Genomic DNA, 24,320 nt, shown 5'->3' on the forward strand with positions numbered 1-24,320 from the left:
GAACCAGCTTATGTATTTTAAATCTCCCTTTCTCCTTACCCGTAGCCATTGTGCAAGACATTTGGACAAATCCAAAGTAAGATCCAGAATATTCTTAAGCGCAAAAGATGAGCTTTGTCTTGAAGGAGGAGCTAGACATCATCACTACAGCACTACATAGCTTCCAAATGACTTCCAAAGAAAAAAAAAGATGTGAATTTCCAAAGTAGAGAAATATTCAGGTTCAACTGCAGAACAGAATAAATCTTGGGGGTCTCCCCTTGAGAGATGTAGTCATCTCTCCTTGTGGACATGATGCCAAGTGACAAATTTCAGGGCTGTTTCTTTCCCTTGGTAAGGAAAATGAACAAGGAAATCTTACGACTATATCGCCAGCTTCAAACCTAAAATGCTTCTAATCTCTGAAGGCCACCAACAGAGTTACTGTAGATTAAAGACAAGGACATGCCATAGAGACGGACATAGTAGAGAACTACAGAAGGTGACGCCACGGTATATTTTATTTCTGACCTGTGACAATTTTGTGTTTTGCTTCAGGTGAAATTTAGGGTCCAGTTCCTGCAACTGAATCCATACTGGAAAATTACTGAATCTCACTGATTCCTTATGGGAGAGCATGAGAAGAAATAGCCCTACAAAAAGGTTCAGCTGAAAAGCCTAAGCTAAAGTTTAAGGATGTTTCAATACTACTTATGTTTTTTATACTAAAGGGTATGAAGATACATAGAATTCTCTTTGAATAAACACATAAAGCTGGAAAAATACTGAACATACAAGCTTAGCCTCTTGCTGTACTTAATGTAACTCCCTGATATGCATTTGGAAATATAAACAAACCCCAAACACTTATCAAGCCAAACTGCATACTGTGCCTTATCTGTAGTCTCCAAACAGAGATGTTAAGATTAGCATGCAGCAATACTGTAGCTAACATGGCACTTTTATTAAAAGTGAGTGGAATTTCGTCAAACACCTATGCACCTTTCCAGTCATACTCTGAGATTTTGGGATACAAGTGGATTTTTTTTTAATTTTTTTTTTTTTTTTCCACTGGAGCTCAGCTTTGGCAGAGAAAAACCTCACTCGTGTAGATCTGCTTTACAGGGGAGTTACCGCAAGTCACTAGGGCGTTGTAAGTAACGTGACCATTGAGATTGCAGTGATTTTCCAGAGTGCCTCTTTATTAAATGGCCTAAACGGCAGAAAAAGAAGCAGTTTGCTTGAGCTGGATGTTTTATAAGTAATCTTTATCAGCTCCTGACCTGCCCTGTTCAGGGAAGCCTTGTGGCTTCTTATTTGCACACAGCACCCTGAAACCCGGGGAAGACAGGTTGATGTGAAGATCCAAAAAAGTAAAAGGCACGCCCCAGCCCCCCCTCCTCCCCCCCCCCCCCTCCCCCCCCCAGCCCGCTTAGGCTAGAGTAGAAACCGCAAAACCCGGGGCACATCAGCCCAGAGCGGGGCTCGCAAGGGGAGGCACCATCACCGAAGCGGCCCCGGGCTGCCGCGGCCAACGGGGTCTGCAGGCCCTTCTCGGGGGTCCCTTTCCTTCCATCCGGCTTGCTCGTTTTGCAGACTATGGGGCGGGGGGGAGAAGAGGAAGGAAGGGGGAAAAGGGATCCCCCGTCTATCTGCCGTCTGACTGGGAACGGCTGCCGGCCCCGACCGGGCACAAAGGGTTGTCGTACGGCTGGGCTCCCCAGGGGGCTGTTGGGCGCCGTCCTCTTGCGGGCAGTACCCTCCTCCTCCCCGGCGGTGGTAGGAAGGGGCCGGGCGACGCATCCACCTGGCGATACCTGCCCTTCCCCGCTGCTCCCCCCGCCGGGTAACTCCTCCCCGGCAGCGCCGGCTGCTCCCGGCTCGGTGCACCGGGTTCCGTCCCTCCTGGGCTTCACTCCGGCAAGGGCAGCTCCGGTAAGCGCGGTGCTCCCCGCCGTGGCCCCTTCGCCTCACACGGACTATTTCTCTGGGATCAGTCGGCTCTCACAGGCTCAGGAGCACCGTCTCCTCGTGGAGGGGGGAGGGGGGGAGATCCGGCCAGGCCGCTCCGAGTGGCGCCTGTGGTTTTTGGCTTTTGGTTGTGGAAGTTTACTTTGGAGGAGAGCGGAGGGACCCCGGGGGCACCTGAAAATCGCCGTCCTACATAGGGGCCGGGGGAAGTGGGGAGGACGGAACACGTATGTCGTCCTCTCCCGAGAGCAAGAAAAGGAGGTGCGGGTGGATAAAATCCTGGGGGCTAGTAAACTCTCCGCGGCGTTTCCCTGTGCTTTACCCAGTTGCTTCCTTTCCGTAGCTGGTTTCTCTGGTGGTAGATGAACGCGAAAAAGTTGCGGTTCTCTGCGGAGCGGTGGGCAAAGCAAGGTGGGAGCTGCGCACTAGCGCAGGAGAGGTGAACGGGTTATTGTGCAGTGAACAACGCGGTTTCAGGAGGTACGGGAGGAAAGGTGCTCGATGCTTTACTCACGCCAGCGCTGGCCCACCTCTGGCTTCTCGAGATGGAGGTTGTCCGTTTCTTGCGTCGTGGTGGAAGGAGACGAGACGCTGCGAGATTAGGCAGCTTTGTCAAGGTCACGTTGTGAGCAGTTGCCCACACAGAGAATGGACAGCATCTGGCTCTTGGGGCTCTTCATTGTGTTCCCTTGCAAAAGCACTGATTTCTGATTATCGTTGTCCCAACTTGTTAAGTAATTTTGGAGGAGTAACTTTTTTGATAGACTGCCTTCCCACAGGAGCCCTAGCATTGAAACTATTCGGCCAAAGTTTTGAAAGCTGAAATCAGCTCCACTCCTCACTTCCCCTCAGGTGGTTTTATTGACTGTCACAGCTTACCAGGACATTGAGTTTCACATTGAGATTCTGGGTGGGTGCATGACAGTGAATTTTAGAGACCATTTTCATGCTGTGCCTTTGTCCTATTACTGTTTGCCCTGATTAAAATGACACTAATGCTTTTAGTGCTTTAGGAACAGCTGAAGGAAGCAGCTTCACCTCTGAAGGCTGACTTGTATCAACTAAGACAGTGTTAGGCCAAGAACAAGATAGATGTTATATATGGTATAGGTCAATGGAACTGGGAAATGATCGCACCAGTGGCTATTACAGATATCAATGTAAAGCCAAAAGACAGTTGAACTAAGGTTAAATTTAATGTCAAAGTAGGACTTAACTTTTATTTCATTTTTCCTTTAATTCTTAAACCGTTAAAATTGTACTGATACATAGAAAAGTCTTCCTGGAGCAAATCTGTCACAGTAGTCTAGCCTGAAAACGGAAATAAGTTTAAAATACATTCCTGGATGTTGATGAAAAACCAAAGCAAAACAGTATTCTGGAATTCTGGTCAAAACGTTTATCTTGGAGTTCCTTCTCCTGAACGTATGGGCTCTTCCTTGTGTCAGGCAAGGTTTGATCCACGCCGAATAGTTTCAGTACTGCGATGGTAGCTCAGTTTCGTCCAAGCTACTGTATCCATACGTCTCCCATGTCTTTGGTGTCTGGATCCCTAAACTTGTCTCTGGCAATAGGAGCCTCCCTGGGGAGTGAATTCAGACCTCCTTCCGGCAGGCTTGCTTTTCTTTCTTCCATGTCATACAGCCCTTGGAAGTGGTTTACAGCTCCTCAGAATCACTAATTCACAAGTTGAAAACAGCTGACCCGGGGAAATACCTAAGTAAGTCTGATTTGTTAATACGGCTAGTTTTTATTTTCCTGCAGAATGGGTAGCTATTGGTACCATATTCATACAATATTCATGTTCAACTCTAATTTGGTAGACAAGTATTCTTGATAGCTTTTTTTTCCTTGCTGGAGTCTTTCAGTGCTGTAAACAGAGACTTGAATTTTATTGCCAGGTGAGGTTATTTGCTTCTGCCATGGATGGGGGAGAACAGAGGCAGAACTGGGGATCTAGCATAGGGAAAGAAAGCATCCAAGTGTCAGGCTGCCTGTTGCTGTATCCTCTAGCAACACTGTGATCGATCTGTGCACGAGGTGGTGCGTGGTGTGGGCAATTGCTGCCTTTGCAGTTGTTGCCTGACCAATAGATCCATCTCCTACCATGCCAGCAAATCTTGCTCTTCTGGGCTCTTGGTCCTTTCTATTTCAGAAATAGCTTTTCTTTTGTAGGGTATTCTGCCACTTATCATGCACTCAGCTAGGGAACACCACTTTGGCCTCCTTTCTCACCCCACCCTTCCTAAGAAAGGCATGTGATATACTCATGATAGGCTAAGTTTCATTCTAACATCTGTTCAGAAAAGACAAATAGTTGACTATCCATAGTATGACTACAGCATCCTATAACTGTTTAAAACAAGACTGCTACACTCAGAGCTTTTTCGTGTGGAAGTAGTATTAACCTTAGTTTGCTGGTGTTGGGAATACTGTTGTGGACTCTGAGTGGCTGGTAGTGCTTGTCAGGAGGCTCTGTTTTTTTTTTTGACAACTGTTTATAAGTAGTAGTACAGTTTAATGGTATTTTAGGAGTTAATCTAGAGTAGGCTCAAAGCGTTTTCTTAGGAGATCTAAGAATGCTAAAGCTCCATTTGTTGCAACCTTTCATATAACTATTTACACAGCCTCATGTATTTCTCTGCAAGATGTGTAGTATTACTGCATAGGCACACGGGTTACAGCTTATCTTTATTGAGAAGGTTAGCTGAAAGGCCAGGATATTGGAAAAACCTGATTTTGAATACTTTGAGACATTCAGTTGCTTTGTCTTTGATCCCTTCCAAAAAATAAAATTTACCCTGTGCAATAAATGTTACTCATTTTGTGAATCATCTCAATAAAAATACTCAGTACTACATCCTGAAGAAGTATCAAGGAGCTCTTGTTAATCAAATGACATGAAAAATCTGCATTAGTTCCTTATTTTGTTCTTTTTCATACATAACTGATTTTTTTTAAATCTTTCTACACTTCATTTGCAAATCACGCTAATTTTTAGTGTTGCTTGTTAAACAGGAATCTTGACCATGTTTCTTTTTTCTTGTCCAGATAGCAGAGGCAGGAATTGCCCACTGTGTGAAAAGATCATATAAATGAATCTGGAATAACCTCTTTGCTTATTCTCTCTGTCCTTATTTTTTTATTGCCCCTCCTCCCTTTTCTGCCCACCTTCATACCATGGTTATATTGTGTTTAAGATTATGCTACTGAAACTTGTAGGTGGCTATAAAACTGTTTGGAATAAAAAGGATGACGCATACTTCCTTGCTAGCGTCATCAAAAAAGCCATAATTTCTTGGCTTGTCCTTTTTAAGGTTGAGCTTTTTCACTGGAATTACTCGTTTGCTATCTTAATAAGCTTTTCCAGTTTGTTCATTTGCAAGTATTATATTTCTTTATCTGGGTAAAGGGAGCAGCTGATTTCTTGGATATGACACTGAGTTAGTATTCATGTTTTTTGGGTGCTGTTGTGTTCTGCCTTTTAGAAGCTGGATTTGACTTTATGCATTTGGCTTTTAATTGTTCTGTCCTCTCCTTCCTTACTTTGCATGTGGTTGCTTTCACATAAGTCTAACTGTGAAGAGCTAGTTTGGTGTTTTTTTTGGTTGCTGTTTTTCGGTTGTATATACCTATCATAGAGCTTAGCAAACAGCTAATGTTGTTTCTGTTTCAGGAAATACCACAAAATATGTATTGAAGTAATACATAAATTCAGGAAGTATGCTGTTGCCCATATAACTCTGGCTTCACCGGCCAAGTTGAATTCAGTGTTGCGTTAGGATATCTGATGTTAATGGCTTGATTCTAATTGACCTAGGCATGGAAACAACAGAGTGATATCTGTTTAAAGGCTTGTGGAAACTAATACAGCTAGCAGTGCTTGTGGAGCTCCATGCCTCCAAAGCATGTTACTGCTCTTAACTGACAATTACATCAGGAGTTAGCACAGAACTAGTACAGAATAGTGTACTAAGGAAGTATGATTATTATTTCTTGCATGGAGAACTAGGGTAGAAGCCAGCAATTAGCAATTCCGGTTTCATTAACAAAATCATGGTTAAATCTTTAGCATTTCTTTGCCTTTTGTTCTTTCTTTTGTCTTTTTGGGATGTTGGGCTCCTGGCTAGTGAAGGACATGCAATGTACAGGAGTCATGACCTGCTGCTGTGAGGAGGAGGTAAAAGGGGAGGTGGATGTGGCATTGAGGACCACTTACAGCAGAGCAGCATGACCCTTTGCTTGGTGGCTTTCCTGTCCAGGGGACAGTGACTGTCACTGTGGTAGGGAGGAGGACAAGCCTTTGGATGGCTAATAGTCTAGGAAGTTTATATTCAATTATGTAGTATTTTATCAAATGAAGTACAGACCAACTCTACTACAACTTTTGCTTAAATATGAAAAATTAATTTGCAGAAATCCATAGGAAAAAAAAAAAAAGCTCCAGAAGTTGTTAGCAAGCTGATCTGCAAGGCCCTGGCCTCCTGGGCCCTGTCTTCCTTACCTTCAAGTCTGTTGTGGGGGAGGGAGTTTCATCCCTGTTTCCTTGCCTGAAAATTGCTGTATACATTAATTCCACTAGCTCACTTTAAAGGACTCTTGAGGTTTGTTTCTTCAGATATACCCAGTAAAGTGCCATTATATCTCTTCAGACATCAGGAGGAATGACTGGCAGTGGGAGGGAAGGATAGGTATATGTTCCCACTAAACTCTTATGTACGAGAGTAGTTTATGATACTTTTATGTGGGATCTGTTCAGATCTGTCTGATGTATGAGGTGAGTTGGAGGCCAAAGTATTGGACTGAGATAAGATGGACCAGTCTCTTCCAGCTATATAGCTGCTGGGATGGGGAGTGTTTGACAGGTCTGTTTGTTTCTCCATGACCCAGCTTCCTTATCTGTGAAGTTGTTGCAGTATTCTTGGTGTATTTGTAAAACCTTTTGAGGGTTGTCAGTAATGTGTGTTTAGGAAAACTAGATTATATCATTATTGGATGCTATACATGGATTTTTGCCTTAAACTATTTTTGTGTACTAACGGGAGCCCAGTGGTTTTGCTTTAATCTGTTTTTAGTGCACTGGCAAAAGTATGGCAAATGTATATGTGTAATAGCATAGAAATCTGTATGTACCTATGTCGTGGTTTAAGCCCAGCTGGTAACTCAGAAAGATGAAGCTGCTCACTCACTCCCCCCCATCCCCCTCTTCCTCCTCCCGCTCAGGAAGGGATGGAGAGGAGAATGGAAAGAATGTAACTCTTACAGGTTGAGATACAAGCAGTCTGGTAACTAACGTATAGCACAAAACTACTACTGCTACCACCAATAATAATGAAGATAAGGGAAATAATAAGGGAAGAGAATACAACTGCTCACCACCTGCCAACCGATACCCAGCCCGATCCAAGCAGTGATCTAGCCCTTCTGGGGAACTCCCCCCAGTTTATACACTGGGCATGCTGTGCTATGGTTAGTTTGGGTCAGGTGTTCTGTCTCTGCTTCCTCCCTGCTTCCCCTCCCTGGCAGAGCATGAGACTCAGAAAGTCCTTGGTCAGGGTAAACATTACTGAGCAGCAACTAAAAACATCAGTGTTATCAGCATTGTTCCAAGGCTGAAAGTCAAAAAACGCAGCACTGCACCAGCTACTAAGAAGAAGGAAAATGACTGCTACTGCTGAACCTGGGACAACCTATGACTTCCCTGTGTTTTCTGGTGTGATAATGGAAAACTGTTGTTAATCAGAAGCTGGATGGGAAATAGATTTCCAAAGCCTTTCAAATGCTAATGTAAAAAATACTTACTTTTCTTTGGTCATAGTATTTCTTTTGTCACAGTACCTTAGAATCGCTACTTCTGTGTGCTATCACTGAACTTCATAATAATTCCCCCCCCTCCTTTTCAGAGAACAAGGAACAAAAATTCCTTCCTGTGACTTGTTACTTATCCTCTAAATCTGTGCAGAGCTGCACTTCCTGACTCTGCTGTGAAGAGCTGGGTAAGAATGGATGCAACATAAAGCATAAGTCCTGCAGCCTTAGTCACCAATCTGATGGACTTGCTGTAAGTAGGAATAAGGCTTGTTTTTTACCTGTCTGCCATGCAAATGAGAGTTCAACAGTGCATTATTATTTACTTTTCTTTGTTAGCACTAATAAGCAAATACCAGAGTGAGCCTTCATAAATTGTTATGAAGTATTAGCATGCTCAAGCCAAGCCACTGTCGAGATATGTACAATTCAGTTTTGGGTGAGATGATGCCTTAGCACATGTTCTGAAACATAAGCTTATACTTTGGGCTGAATTATGTTGTGTCTTAATACAACTGCTCTTTATAGTCATGGCTTTCAACAGGGGTCATGGCAGTGTGCCTGTGTGCAGGGTACTGCTTTGCAAGCTGGAGAAAGGTATTTCTAAGTGCATGACTGACGCACTTCCTAGGCTGCTTTTTCGTGTAGAGTAACATTACGAGAGGACTCAGTAGATTAAATTATTTTTTAAAATGATTGCTTATAGAGATGTGTAACTGCCTATTTTAGAACTGTAGCAAAATCATTTTGTGTTTCTTGTGTGTTTGCTAATCTGTGGTTTTACTTAATGTTAATGTTTAACTTTAAAATAAACTGCTATATGGTTGAAACATCGGATGTTGTTCCTCTCTTTTACTCTATGTGAAAAACTTCCGTATTGGTGTGGCATATTGTTTCCCTGCTGTACTTTTTTTTCCTGTCTTTGCTGTGATGGCTACAACACACAACTGAGATGACAACTGTTTGCAGTGTGGAAGAGTGAAAAAGATGTGGCCTGTGGGCTGCTAGCCGTGGCATTGTTAAATGAGTTAGTTGAATTTGTATTTCCTGATGCTTTGTTCATGTTCTCGTTTCTGTGTCATAAACCTCAGAGTGATACATGAGTAACTGTTGAGAGAGGCAGGAGGACCTGAACTTGGTACTGACACCATGTGGGTTGTTGCCAGGATATTCTTTAACTCTCATTCTGTCAGTGAGAGTGAGCACTAACTTAATCTTCTTGGTTTGTGTGGCGCTCGTGTTAATGAATAGTTGCCACTGTATAATCCTCAAGGTTGTATTGAGAGGCTATTGAGATCTGATTTCATGCTGCACCTTAATTTGGACCTTCTCTTGAAATACGTCTGTATTTTTTTCCCTGCAGATTTGGTGTTTTTCCAAAGGGAAAACTGACAAGAGATATGGCAAAGCTTCTGTTTGTGATTGTTCTCTGTTTTGTTCTTTATTTTTATATAGGTTCAGGCTTTACTTCCAAACACTTGAATTGTTTTGATATTGCTGATAAAGATGACCTCTACTGTAGTAAGTAAAATATTCAAAATATTCCTCTCTGCTTTTTTTTTCCTTAATGAGATTTTATTTGTTTACAGGTAACAGCCTGTTGAGTGGTCCTGTAGTTAATAAGTCTTTTAAACTGTGGAGTAATTGTGTTTTCTGCAAAAAAGGAAAGTGACACTGAGGCAAGAGTAAGAGTCTTGAATTAACTAGCACTTCAAATGGCCAGGTGCTCCTGGGAGAGATTTATGCTTTTAAAGCTTGTTTTTGAGGTATAGATTGAAATGGGCTCTAACTAGTTCTTAATGCTCTTTCAGGATAAATATTCCACAACCTGTTTGTAGGCCAGAATTACATTAGGTGGTGTTTTAAGACATTATGGGACAGTAAACATTCATCCTAGACCTAGACAACTGTACCCGGAAAGGCTGGTACTTGTCAGTGTTTCTTTCAATGATGGTGCTATCTAAAACTGGCCTTGATGCTTATTTCTACCCTGTCAGATGTTCTAATGCAATGGTTTGTGCAGCCAGCTGGAAAGCTGGGCTCAAGAATCTTTCTTGAGTTGCTTTGGATCAGGAGACTGATCCCTTCATATGCCTTCCAGCCTCACTCTGTTATTTTTATTATTCAAAATGCAACGTATTAGGAATGTACTGTAAATCTCTTTCTCTGTGCAAATTTGAGTGACTAGGATGTGTATGCATGCATGGTGTATTTCTGAATTGGCAGTATTACTTAGTAGGGTTCTGAATGTAAATGGCACCTGAAACTTACTTTGTCCTAATTGCTCTCTTGCCTCTTGTTTTTAATTTTCTCCTGTTTCCTTCAACTCAACATTACCATTTAGGGTCCACGGCCATACTATGAAAATTGTGGCTTTCAGCCAGAAAATGTCTGTTCTGCCAGGCAGCCAGTAGGTGCTAACCCGTATCCCCCGTACTTCACAACAAATGCTCCATCAGTGCCAAGCTATGTCCCAAAGGTTGATACCTATCAGTCAAGTAGGCCAGTAGCGCATTCATCCAGGAGAACATGTTCATCAGGTAAGTTTTGGTGTGATTTCTTCCAAATTTAGAATTAAGGTCTTCCTAAGTAAGATAATAAAAGCGATCTTCCCTTCCAGCTCTGGTACTGAAGGAGCCACCTCCCTGTGGATGAAGAAGTAATAGCTGGCTGGGATACCAGTATAACTAGACAGGAACTTGGGCAATTTGGAGGAAGGATAGTGGAATGGAGGAAAGTCTGTCTGGCAAAAAAGTGTGGGGTTTTTATGTCAAGAAAATAGATGGTGTTGGTGGTTTGAAATTACCTTATTTGTGAACATAATTTCTCTTTTTCTTCTTGCTTTCGTTTCAGGTGTAAAGAAAGCCATAATCATTATAGTAACTATTTTAATAGTAATTTGTTGTGCAGTTGCTGCTTTCTTCATTTGGTATTTTGGTAAGAATTATTTTTTTTTTGTTCTGAAAGAAAAGATGTATTAAACTTTTAAAGTTAGAAATATAAATTCTTCCATTTTATGCCAAATTTGTGACAAGAAAGCCTTCATTACCTGTCTCTTGAGAGATGACTGTAGTGATAGGACAAGGGGTAATGGGTTAAAACTTAAGCAGGGGAAGTTTAGACTGGATATAAGGAAGAAATTCTTTACTGTAAGGGTGGTGAGGTACTGGAATGGGTTGCCCAGGGAAACTGTGAATGCTTCATCCCTGGTGGTGTTCAAGGCCAGGTTGAACAAAGCCTTGGGTGATATGGTTTAGTGGGAGGTGTCCCTGCCCATGGCAGTGGGGTTGGAACTTGATGATCTTAAGGTCCTTTCCAACCCTAACTGTTCTATGATTCTATGAACTTGTATTGCTTCCTAATGGAGTTTGTGTTTTTGTTCTGTTTGGGTTCCTTCCTTCCTTCCTTTCTTCCTTCCTCCCTTCCCTTCCTCCCTCCCTCCCTCCCTCCCTTCCTCCCTCCCTCCCTTCCTTCCCTCCTTCCTTCCTTCTGAAAAATGCTGCTGTCACTTTCCTTTAACCAAGAGAATATGCTTTTGACATAAATGATGTCATCTGCTTTTTGATTCTTCTGGAGCAGCTTATTCAATTGGTATCTCTAGAAAGCTCCAGTCTGCCTGCAAAGATGGTGCAGTATAACAGTGCAGCACCATAGCTGTTAGTAAAGAGTAGCTTGAGCTCTTGCAAGGGTTTTTTGCACTGGGGGATAGCTGGCACATGGCTGTGTGTTGCCAACATGTTCTGCAGTGCATTTCATTAGGAAGTCACTGCTGTGCATCTTTTCTGAAATGTAACTGTTCTGAATTTGAACTTCATGTAAATTCAGGTGAAGGAGGAAGATTGAAGTAAGTTTGTATACCTTAACTGCAGGAGTGTAAACAGTCAAGATACCTTTTATTTTGATAAAATGGGATCTCTCTTGGAGCAGATTTATGGGATTGGAGCATCCATTATATGTTTCTGTGAGGCTTTTGCTTTGAAAGTGTGTTAATTGTGAGGCCAGCCTGTGTCACCACTGTGACCCTTACCACAAATGGTATCTTCACTTTGGAAGTCATCTGCAGCCAGGGTGACTGAACTCTGAAGCTGGGCTAGAACACTTCTGTTCAGCTTTGTCTTGTACTATCTTAATTTCCCTTTCATGAAAGCCACTTTTTGAATGAAACTAAAAAACAAATTGTTACGGTTTTAGGAGCCTCTCTATTCTGTGGAGTAAACAAAAGGAAGAGAGAAGGGTGTTAATTTAAAACTATTAGGATGAGACTCACTTTATTTATACAGGATGAATGTAATCTTGTTTTAAATGGCAGCAAAAGAAAAAGGATGTAATTGGAGTAATTGCTGTCTTCCTCCTTTTCCGTTTCTCAGTGTTATGCTTTGTCAGTGTAAAGCTGACTCCTTTTAGACAATTTAATGTTGCTTGCTTATTCACGGGAGGCAGTGGACAAAATACAATCAGCTACATGAGTGACTTAATTTGACAAGTGATGTAAAGAACAGAGCATCTTCTGTTGTGTCAGGCTAGGTCTCCTCCCATCTCTGAGTTAGGGTTAGAGCTCTTTCTGATGTTTTGCTTTATCAAAGTGGAACACTCCTTAAGAGTAAACAGTAGTCACCTAAGGCTAGGATAATTGATGTTCAGTCTAATGTCTGTGTTGCTCTCTACCTGCAGTAGAGAATCGTTGTCTTGGCTCCTTAATTGAGTGTGGATCTTCAGGAGTCTGTATACCACCCTCGCAATGGTGTGATGGAGTGAGTGACTGCCCCAGTGGGGAGGACGAAAACCGGTGTGGTGAGTGCTGGCAGTCAAGCATGGGGACCCTCAGCCAACTGTGAGAGGTTTTTGAACAGATTTTCTAGTCTAAAGCCAGCCTAAGCTACAGTGGGGCTGTTTTAGCCTAAATTATACCTCTAAAATGGTTTTAGGATGTTTGAATGCTTTGAAGGCTGTGTCTAGATATTCACTTTGTTTCCAGACCGATTGAAAAGCTGAAACAGAGTGACTGATTTCAGGGGTTTGTGATGGCTTAACTTTGAAACAGTTTTTAGAATATCACCTTTTAATTTGAATGGGATTTGTGCAAAATTGAATGTAATATTGTCTCTGGAATGAACAGTCATAGTTGATTTCGTAGTAGACCTTCAGCTGATAATATAAAGCTGGTGGTCTTCAGTCAGGCGTGTCTTTTTCCATATATTTTGCATTCTTCATTCTCCCAGTAATGCTTCAACTACTTCATAACTCCTTTGTGTAAGAAAGCCTGATCTGATCAGTTTTTTCAACTGAAAAGATGCCAAGGGAGGCTTTAGTGCAGAGCTGAAGGTGGAAACATCATCAATTTATCTGTTCCAAAGGCACGGCATCTCATTTCTAACACATGTGTTGTGCCAGTGCTACTCTAGAAAACTCTGTCTGTGCTCTTTTTTTAATGTCTCTGGGAATTTTTTTCTGCACGTCTTGTGCAAGGGAAGCATTTGCTGGCATATGCTCTAAGGCTGTTCCTCTCCATTTGGTTAAATAATGGGTTTTTGAAGAAGCCTGCTCATTCCATCCTTTTGCTTGAACTATTTTATATTAAATTAATATGCAAATAATTTTGCACATTACATATGGAATACAATGCATATGAGATACAAAACACAGTGGGATATGCAGTGTCAGAGCTAATTGCTGCTTGTCACATTCTTGCACTATAAGCACTTCTCTGAATAAATTTTATCTATTAATATCCAATAAAAATATATTACAACAGATTATATTTTGTTTATACACAATGCATGATATATTAAGAAATACATGGTTGTGTAGATGATGAGGCTATTACATTCTTTCTCTGTGGTAGAATGTGAAAGAGAATTTTGAGCTTAAAAGCTGTAATGAAAGGTGAACAGACTTGAACACTTGCATTTTTAAACAGGCAGTTCTTGAAATTTCTTTACAAAAAGTAATAAAGTCATTTCAGTATTTCTATCTACTTGGTATTTCTTCAGAAATGGAATAGAAGACAGCATTAAATTAACACCACTTCATACATACAAACAACTATTATGGGTAACAATACTTTTAAGGAGAGAGAGAGCAGTAATGTAGTGTGTGATGTTCTTGGTTTGTTTTGTTTTTTTTTTTCTTCTTCTTTTTCTGGCAGTTAGACTTTTTGGACCAAACTTTATCCTGCAAGTTTATTCACCTGTCAGCAAATCCTGGTATCCTGTTTGTCAAGATGACTGGTATGATGATTATGGGAAGACTGCATGTAAAGACATGGGCTACAGTGTGTAAGTCATTCATTAGCCTTTGCACATACACAGAAAGGTTAAAATTTCCCTCTTGCTGTTTTAAAGAATGTGTACCTGAAACAAAAAGCAGTTGGCAATCTAGTTTTTGTGAAAGAAGGTGAGTGTTATTTTAACAGTGGTAGTTGTTACAGAATCAAAATGAAATATGGCTCCAATGAGTTATGGGGTCTGACATGCATGCCGTAGTAATTCAGTGGAGTCACTTGTACCCAATACATTCACTTACAAACGTCTTCCAGAGCTTGCTTCCGATCATTATAATTGCTCAGTAACATCCAGTCTGACTTGACCAATCATCACCAGTGTTGCATAGAAAACCTTGATCTTCTGAGGACACAAGTTAACACAAGCTCACATGGAAAATCGACGTAAACATTTGAGGCCCTGCGTGCTGCCTGTGTCCTTCTCGCAGAATGCTGTAGGCTAAATTCTTCTATGGTTGAAACACTTGATGTTGCATCTTTTTGTTGCAGTTGTCAAATGCTGTCTACTGTTGTGCATGGAGTAGTGGGGTGAATTTATTGCCCAGGCAGAACTTGTGTGTGCCCACTCTGTCATGGCACTCTGAATTCAGGTCTTTGAACCAGCAATGACCCCAGCAGTTCCAACTCTAGTAAGAAAGCCCAGCAGCATGTCTTACAACATGGAGCTTGTCCTCACCTGGAAAGGCTGGCAGAACAGCACCACTTGCTACTGCTCTCATTGTGCCACAGAAATGTGGCTGTCATGACTTACTGGACCTGAACTTTGCTATGCTATGTAAATGTACTGGCAAAGGCATCTCTTCATCTTGTGCTATCTCATGAGGCTGAAGATTCCTGCTGAGTGTGCATATTAGATAAAAATAATATTTTAATCTAGGAACTGTTTGATGGGAAATTGAATTTGACAAAATTTTAAAGAATCTTGAGTCTCTGGCACTGTACAACACCCCTGGGGTACTGTGCTTAATTAAAAAAAAATCCTATTTTTGGTGTTACTTATGCGAGAAACTGTAGCTTGGCATGCTTTATTGTTTTTTGTTTGAAAACTGAACCTGGTGGGTTTCATAACGGACTTTCTGTTTTGCAGAGATACATACTACTACAGTGAAGGAGTAGCAACTGAAGATGGCTTTAAAAGCTACATGAAGCTGAATGAAAGTGCTGGGAATGTAGATTTGTACAAAAAGCTGTATTGCAGGTATCTTTGTTTAATACAATCTTACTTCCTTTTATCAGCGTCTTTCTAGCTTTGTAAGAGGTGTAGTTTCTTCCTGTAGTGTAATGCAAGCACATCTTTTAGTGGGGGTTTTTAGAAGGAAAGAGACTTTGTTTTTCATCTGATTTCAGCAACTGTTCTCCTATTTAAAACCACAGCTGTCATTTTTCCACCCTTCCTTTCTTCTTTTTTAAAAGAGATGTCCCGTCCTGTCCTCCATGCTGCCTAGGAGGCTGCCATGTCAAAGATACTTTTCTAAGGCTCTTTAGCCATCAACAGGAGTTTCTATATGGTGTCAATAGCTACCAGCAGATGGTACAGCTTTGGGTTTGTTTTTTTTAGTCATATGAACACACAAAATGGATCTTTCACTGTGGAAAGTATTTTTATTCTCATTAAACAACTCTGAGGTGTCTGGTTCCTAAACCTGTAGACTGCTGTGCCTGCGAAGTTCCTGTGGCTTCCTTGTTTAGATTCTTCTACAGCTACTTCATAATTCAGCTCAACTTTTTCCTCACGCTGTTCTTCATATTGCTTCTCAACAGGCTCACAGACCTTTTGTGCAAGAAATGGTGGAGGCCAGATGATTGCTGGAAGGGTAGCTGGCAAGGGAAAATAAAAGTGGGAACTCTGGGCAGGAAAATGAAAGTGAGGGCAGGGCATATAGCTGGAAAGGGTAGAAGCAGCTGGAGGGTGATCTTTGCCCACCATTTGCTTCACTGTATACCTAAAAACCTGTTTCTTTAAAATTTCTATTGCAGTGATTCCTGTGCATCAGGAAAGGTGGTTTCTCTGCGCTGCATACGTAAGTGACTGTTGCTCAGGCTTCTGCTTATTCATGCTTTGAAATACCCTGACTGGGAAATCCTTTCAAATATGCATAAGTAATTGCTATCTTTTGATGGGCAGATGATTTAACTCTGGTTTCCAAGTTTCAGATGGTAAAAGGTGAGAGCCGGAAGGGAGAGGAGATGAGGATGTTGGACTCCCAGTTGCTTTTGTCTTTGCTGCCACCAGCTCCTTTAAATTTACTTGCCTGCAGTGAAGCTTTGTAGCCTTTACCCAGTAGTTGTGGTGGGACATCTATGGCACATCTGCTTTCCAGTGCACAGACGCTGGAAGGGCAGTGTGTTTCTGATGGTGATGGCTGTCATGAGGCAAAATTCCTGGCTGTTGTCTGTTTTGTGGCGCAGCACAGCACTGTGTCTGTGTGGCTCGCCAGAGATGCTTGAATACCACATTCAGGGGTGTAAAGAACCACTGGTTTGTGGTAAACTGAGGACAGCAGCTACCAAATACTCATCTTGATGTTTACAGTGTGAAGGGAGTATAGGCTATGGGAGACTCACTATTTTGGTGTGCAAAGCAGGGGTGCAAGCTAAGGCAAATTGAAGGCCAGCAGCGCAGAGGTCAGACAGAGTCTGTGCTCCTCTCTGCTAGGGAAGCCTTGAGTTGCAGAAGCCATCTTCCAGACCAGCTCGCTCTTTAATGCCTCTGTGTGTGTAACTGACTCTTTAGAGTGCGGCCTCTCCACTAAAAGCGTCAACATCATGAACAGAATTGTGGGTGGCAGCGGGGCAGTGCTGGGGCAGTGGCCATGGCAGGTCAGCCTCCACGTGCAGGGCACCCACATCTGCGGGGGCTCCATCATCACGCCTCAGTGGATAGTGACGGCTGCACACTGCGTGGAAGGGTAAGTTTCTGTCCCTTGTCTCTTGGGTGGTGATTTTTCTTGCTCCATGGTGAAATACACTAATTTGCTTAAGCCTCACAACTTTTTCCTTTAAAACTGAATGAAATACCATTCCTCCTCTCCCCCCTGCCTTTAATGCAGGTGCTAGGTATGGTATTTTGTCTATGTAGCAATATGATTTTCAATTGTTAAGGGAAAATTTGGTCTGGAGGAGGCTGGCTGTAGATCATCTATTTTCTACAGGAAGAAAATCTTTCTAGTTAAAGGTGGAAATTAAGTTGGATGGTGGTGTAGGGCACAAGTACCCACCCAACTGAAGATGTAAACTCAAGGCACAAAACTGAATACCAGACAGTACAATGGTTTCATGAAGATGTTAAATTGCAGTGTGAGGAAAAACAGAAAAGGGGGGGAAAAAAATGGGGGGGGGGGGGGAGCAAGCCAAACCCTCAAATATCACACAGCTGTAGACATGATCAATTTGAAGATGATTGTACCACTTATTTCCTCATATCTTCATGCTACATGGTAGTGAAGCCCAAGTCCGTATTAAATGTTAGTTTATACCTGTCCAAGAAGCACTATAAATTGGCATAAACAAGGAAAATGACTGGTACTTGGTACATTTTTAACAGGTAAAGGAGTGTTGAGGGTGTTGTGGTACCTATGTACAGTGGCAGAATATATTTAAAAGGTGGCCACTTCTGTTGGAGGAAAAAGTCACTAAGGAAAAACATTTTCAATGGTTGGTTGACTGGATCACAATTGAGTCTAAGCCAAGAAAAAATAACTTTGTCCTTAACCTTGAGAAAGGAATGCAAGTGTGTGTTCTTATGTGATGATCTTATCCCTCCTTTGTTTTCTGATTTGAGCTCTGTAAGATGCAAAAGCTTTAGGAACAGCAATCAGGCCATAGCTGGTACAAAGCTGCTTTTCAGTCTTCTTGTGGTGGGATTGGAGTTGTTTGTTGGTTCTTAGGTTTGAGTTGTTTGTTTTGTTTTGTTTTTTTTGTGGGGGTGTGTGTGTGTGTTTGTTTTTATTTTGTTTTGTTTTGTTTTGTTTTTGAGAGAGGGACAGCTGTTGCAACCACTACTGCCTTGGCATTTCTTGTGGAAGGAGTTCTAACATGTGCAGGAAGTTTTCTAGTTATCAAACTATGCTGGAGCACAAGACTACTTAAATTGCATCTAGCAAACATGCTCAACATTTAAAGCCACCAAAACCACACAACAAAAAGCCTGACAAATCTGGCATTTTCAAGATAGTGAAATTCCTTCATATTTTTACTACTTCTGACTTTTATGGCTTGTGCGCTTTGGATAGATAGTACACAAGTGATACCGCAAACATGTGAGACCTCAAAAATAAATTGCTTGATCCCTCAGCCATGGAAATCAATAGGCTTCAGTATTGCAGACTCAGACTGTAATTCTCTGTGCTCAGTAACTAAGGGGACAGACAGTGATACTTACTCCATTTCAAATATATTTTTTTCATTTGTTTTCATTTTTAATATATTTATGAAATAAGAGTCAAGCTTTCCCGAAGTGAGAGGTCTTGCAATTTGTTTACCTTGTTCTTTGGAAATGGTAGTCAAATGCATGTGCATTCTTGGTCACACATGCATTTGACTACTGTTTCTGAAGACTGTTTTTTGAAGGTCATAATCTGTGACTCATTACCAGAGAAGCAAACCTTCTAATCTTTGTTTTTCCTCTAGACAATTTTCTGAAGCGCACAGCTGGAGGGTTTATGCTGGGATTCTGAATCAGAATGAGATGATCATCAAAAATGGATACAAAGTGCAACAAATAATTTCCCATCCAGATTATGATACAGATTCTAAAGACAATGATGTCGCCCTTATGAAGTTAGAGACATCGTTGAGTTTTACTGGTATGTATCCTGCTCTTAGGGAAAAAATCTGATCGCAATGAGCATGTCCTTTAAAACTTCTGAAGTTCATGAAGAAATCCTTGTAGATATTTATATGGGAATAACGTGGGTAAAGACGCGTTAGAGACAGAGGCAGGGTAGAGGTAGAAGCAGAGGGCCCACCTTCCAATTTTCTAAGTAGAATTTATTTAAATTTAGTACATGGTAAAGGAGTTTGGGCTTATTTCAATAACTTACTTTTACCCCAGAATGTTGTGCAGTGCTTACATGTTGCCACTCCTATATATACAGGCTCAGGACACAGAGGTGGGAAACTGACTAAACCCCAAACCGACTTGTATCAAATAACAATTGGAAAATCAAAAGAACAGCCCCAAAACTAAGTGTTCCAAGAAGTGTCTGTCTTAAAAGTAGATGTAGGTTCTTTGTAAGCAACCAGTATAAAACAGAGAACAAACCATTATTTAAACTTGAAGTGCTTTTTATGTACAGGTCCTTTGTATTTCAGTTCATCACTTTGAAGTTCTGCTGGAAGTAAACTGGAGGAGCTCTTCTGCTGCTGCTACTCTCTGTTTATCACGTTTTTGTGTTTCATGCTTCTCATATGTAGCCATTGAATCCTGCTTGCTTTGTAATTATTTTCAGCAGGGTTTTACAAAGAGAATGCAGAACGTAAAGTACAGGTAAAATGCATGGTGTGTATGTATTGAAGTGGTGGTCGATTATGGTTATGCATTTATTTCGAATTATATCTGGACATCTGGGATTACAGATGTAACTGTGTTTCTTTTGTAGATACTGTACAGCCAGTTTGTCTGCCTAACCCAGGAATGATGTTTGAGCCTGATCAAGAGTGCTGGATATCTGGATGGGGAGCAGAGAGCCAAGGAGGTAAAGAGTGGCTCTGGAATGCTTCAGTCTTCTGCATAAACCACAGCAACTGTAGGGAGGTGTTCTTTGCCCCTTGCAGATTTCATGTGCTTTTAGTAGCCCTGTAGATAACACAGTTGATTTGGGGTTGGAGTAGGCAGGTAGGTGGCATGTTCTCTTGCTTTACAGTTCACTGACAGCAAAGCAGGGTAACTCACTGAACTCTTGCGAGGGAGTTTTAATGTCACATTATCTGTGTGGTGGACCATATACCTTAAGTGTCCATCCCAATGTTTCTAGTATGTTTAATCTTGAACAGTGCTAGCAGAAGAGATTTATAATAGTGACATAATGTGATGCTTGTTATAATTTTGTCTTTGTATGTGTGGTTTTGTGTATGTTTCATTTTTAGGTAAAACATCAAATAACTTGAATTATGTTAGGGTGTCCTTAATAGAACAGTCTACGTGTAATTCTATCTTTGTCTATAATGGTGCGATTTTGCCCACAATGATCTGTGCTGGATATCTAGAAGGAGGAATTGATTCCTGTCAGGTTAGTATTCCTCATTACCACCTAATAATCATCTGATTATTTTTGTGGTCTCACTAGTAGGCTTTTGTAATAATCTATTAATTACAAACAGATGGGGGGGTAGGGGGGTGTGATGGGGGGAAAGGTAACATTTTGATAGAGTTTCTAGCTCCTTTGATGGTGCATCCCTTAAAAAGGGCAAGATTTTGTTTCATCTTCTGAATGGCTGCCAGTTCTGAGTTGTCACTAAAGAACCAAAGAGGGTGAGGCAGTCCTTTTGAATGCTTCAAGGATGTTTTGTTATCTGGTATTTAAAGTTCAATGAATGGTCTTCATAACCACAGTGATAGCCTACCATTATGTCGGTGAACAAGAAAGTCAGTAATGCCTGTATCATTTAGTGTGTTGGGCAAACAATTTTCATCATTATTGCAAGCAGTCGTTATTTAATATTGTAATTGCCATCACGTTTTGTTTTAGCGACTTCCTTACAATGGTGGTTAGCTTTTTTTTGAAACTTAACCTGTATTCCTGAAGTGAAATGGATTGTGTCTTTTCTGGTGGCCAGGTTGATAATAATACATTTGCATTTTGTGCAGGGTGACAGTGGAGGTCCTCTAGTAACTAACAAAAACTCCTTGTGGTGGCTGGTTGGAGATACTAGCTGGGGATCTGGCTGTGCTACACCCAATAGGCCAGGAGTGTATGGGAATATGACTGTGTTTACAGATTGGATTTATAAAAATATGCAGGTAAAGTATTTGGGTGGTTTTAATAATTGAAAATGTCCAAAATTCTAAACCTTGATTTTTTTTTTTAAAATAAATAAATAAATAAATGTGACTTGTCTGCTAATGGGGCTGTTCTGTTATGATGCATCTAAGTAATTGATAAGATAGTCAGTCAGCTGTCAACAGAACTTGAACCTTTGTTGGTTTGGTTTTCCTACACAGGCAAACCGATGACAATGCTGGCTGTCCTCCTTGCTGATCGATGTTTCTGAGAACAAGAATAAATGAAGCCATGGGTGCCTGGGATATTTATTCACTTTGCAAATGATTTTTTTTCCTCTTTGAATTATTTTAAAAAATAACATGAAGGATTGCACACTCGGTTCTGTGCTGGCTACAGTGACTGATCTTAATCAATGAAGGATTATCACAATGATCACATTTCTTCTTGTGGTGGTCTTGTGCCTGGCGGAAACTGTTCTGTCACCTGCTTGATGAAATGTCTCTCTTTAGTTGAATAACTCTGACTTGATAATCAGGTACAGGCTTATAATGGCAATTTTAATCAAAATCTAAGATTTTTGTATCAGGATGATGAGACAGTTGGTTTAGTAGTGTTTTAAATTAAATGTTAAGTAATGTGAATGTTGACTCTCTGAGCTGCTGGTTGGCAATTTAAAAATAAAGAAATGTTTTTTTGGTATAGAATCACAGAATGGTTTGGGTTGGAAGGGACCTTAAGGACCATTTGGTTCCAATCCCCCTGCTATGGGCAGGGACACCTTCTGCTAGACCAGGTTGCTCAAAGCCCAGTCTAACCTGGCCTTGAGCACTGCAAGGGATGGGGTATCCACATTTCTCTGTGGATAGCTCTTCCAGTGCCTCACCACCCTCATAGTACAGAATTTCTTCTTAATAACCTAATTCTATCCTCTTTCAGCCTGAAGCCATCCCCCTTTGTTCTGTCCCCCCCTTGCAAAAAGTCCCTCTCCAGCTTTTCTGTAGGCCCCCTTTGGGTGTTGGAAGGCTGCTGTGAGGTGGTCCCTGAGCTTTCTCCAGGCTGAATAAGCCCAACTCTCTCAGCCTGTCTTCACAGCACAGGTGCTCCTGCCCTCTGAGCATCCTTGTGGCCCCTTCTGGACTTGCTCCAACAACTTCATGTCCTTCTTATGTTGGGGGCCCCAGAGCTGAACGCAGTACTGCAGGTCAGGTTTCACGAGAACAGAGTAGAAGGAGAGGAGTATATGCATGAAGGGAAGTTTTCATGCATTATGGTAGACGCACAAAAAACCCCCAACCAACTGTGTATTCAGATAATTAAAAGCCCTCAGTATCTCAGCACAGCAGTTGTCCAAGTCAGATTGTTTGAAGTGAGACCAGTCGGATTGTGCTGTTCTGCCTTAAGATTCTCTGAACCCAAAAAGGCAAAACCTGCTGTCACTCTTGATGCAGGCTATGCTCCAGAGCTGTAGCAGGAAGCAGTGAATTAAGTGTCCCAAAGGAGAGGTTCCTGGCTGCGCACATGGAGGTTGAGTCTTGAACTCTCTCTGCTGAGAAAGGCAATAGGCAAAACTTTTCAGTAAGGCTGTGTTGCAAGTGATAGACCTCTGATTGCAGACACATGTACAGAGGCTGGATATTTTATACAAAGAAACACATATTTGCATTTCTGTGTAACCAGATGAGCTACCTCATTTATAAAATTTGGCTTTTAATTCCTTACAGCTCTCCTTTTATGTATCTGCATGTATTTTTTTAGCAAAATGTAATTAATGTCAAGAGTGCCACCTCAAGTACGATTTTGAAAATCATTTATATTCATAGTGCAAAGGATCAAAAAGCCATAACAAGTCTATTTTAAGACTGATAAATCTTTTGAATGAAATGACTCCACTAGTCTTGTTTTCTCCTTTAGTACTGAAGTGCAATTATCTTGCATGTAAACACTGCACCAAATAAATTCTTTTTTTATGAATCTTTTTCCTTAGTAGTGGTTTGTATTTTTTTTGCTTCGTGTTTGGATTTGGTTTTGGGTTTTTTTAATTCTTTTTTTGGAGGTAGTTGCTGCATTCAGTGTCTGAAGTGCTTTGAGAATCCAATTAGAAAACCCCTCAAATACAAAACAAATTAAAACAACACAAGAGGGTGATCCAAGAGGCTTTTTTTTTTTTAAGGTCTTTGAACAATCCCAAGGCAAGAGAGCTTGATGTCCATGAATGCTGCATGTGTTTTAGTGTCTGGGTCTAATGAAATCACTGTGGCTTGTGAAATCGAATTAAATAAGCAAGTTTAGCCTAAAGGAAGTGGGTCGATGGAGTCACACCCTATTTTGTTATTACATCTCATGCTGCCTGAAGCAATGTGTGCCTGCCTGTCTTCTTAAGATGTGAGACAGGGTGTTTTCAATAGCACATGAGCATCAAGTGTGCCTTGGGGGATACCATGAAGTAGTCAACAAGTTGAAAGTACATTCAAAATAGAGATTAAGTAAGTTATTGTGGTATCAGGCTTCTTTATGGCTTCTGACCTGCAGCATTACAAGTCAATAGTAGCAAAGCATTATACTGAAATATGGAAAACTGGCTGTAGTGCTAAACAGAGTTTTAAAAATTGTACACTGTACTGGGGTGAAAGCTGTGCCACAGAAGTCAGCCCTTTACTGCTGCTGTTTCATGCCAGAGGGCTGTACACCTACCATTTCTAGCCTGAAGAGGCGGCTTCTCTGGTAAGCATCTTCTAAATTACTGCATGACATGTTGGCATAAGCACTTTTTTCTTAGCTGAATGCAGACATTACTCTTGCTACATAAAGCACACCTTTGCCTGTTAAAATAAATCCTGCATATGAAAGGTGTTGTGAGTACAGCATGCATTGTTATATTTTGCACTGGCCCTCATGAAATGAAAGAGCTTTAGGAAAGCTTCTCCTTTCCTTGGGGAGGGGCACCCTTCTAATGTTTAACATCCTGGATGGTTTAATCTCTTGGACATCCAAATCCTGCCATCTGTTGAATTACCCATCAGTCCCAAAATTTCAGGTGATGCTCCAGGCTTCTAAAAGAAATAGCCTCTTAGCCTTTCTCTACTAATCAGAGAACTGACAAAGGAGGAACAGAGCCAACAGCATCCTGTAGATGTTCTGATAAGATGTAATTCACTTTTTTTCCCCTCTAGGCTTTGTTTCATTCACTCTAGGAATTGGTTCATACCCACTGTGTACACTCTCTCTACCTACTGGGCTGGGACAGTGGCAATAGCTTGCAGAGTTGTTTTTCAGGCCATGGCAGGAAAGATATCAATCACTGTGAGGCAAAAACACAAAGAGAAGTGTGGGATTGCTAA

General features: G+C 41.3%; 1 protein-coding gene across 1 annotated transcript; it reads left to right on the top strand.

Moving 5' to 3' along the window:
- The first annotated feature begins 1,876 nt into the window (after window positions 1-1,876).
- TMPRSS2 (transmembrane serine protease 2) lies at window positions 1,877-21,644 on the top strand. The gene is made up of 15 exons (XM_031051328.2): window positions 1,877-1,914; window positions 7,854-8,011; window positions 9,214-9,279; window positions 10,103-10,298; window positions 10,612-10,695; window positions 12,430-12,549; window positions 13,904-14,033; window positions 15,126-15,236; window positions 16,016-16,059; window positions 16,773-16,947; window positions 18,668-18,843; window positions 19,639-19,734; window positions 20,126-20,268; window positions 20,847-20,999; window positions 21,201-21,644. Exons 3-15 carry the CDS (start codon window positions 9,265-9,267, stop codon window positions 21,210-21,212), a joined length of 1,455 nt encoding a protein of 484 aa, XP_030907188.2. The 5' UTR covers window positions 1,877-1,914; window positions 7,854-8,011; window positions 9,214-9,264; the 3' UTR covers window positions 21,213-21,644.
- Window positions 21,645-24,320: the final 2,676 nt, after the last annotated feature.

The sequence above is a fragment of the Melopsittacus undulatus genome, chromosome 2 (genome assembly GCF_012275295.1).
Source record: "Melopsittacus undulatus isolate bMelUnd1 chromosome 2, bMelUnd1.mat.Z, whole genome shotgun sequence".
Taxonomy (NCBI): Eukaryota; Metazoa; Chordata; class Aves; order Psittaciformes; family Psittaculidae; genus Melopsittacus; species Melopsittacus undulatus.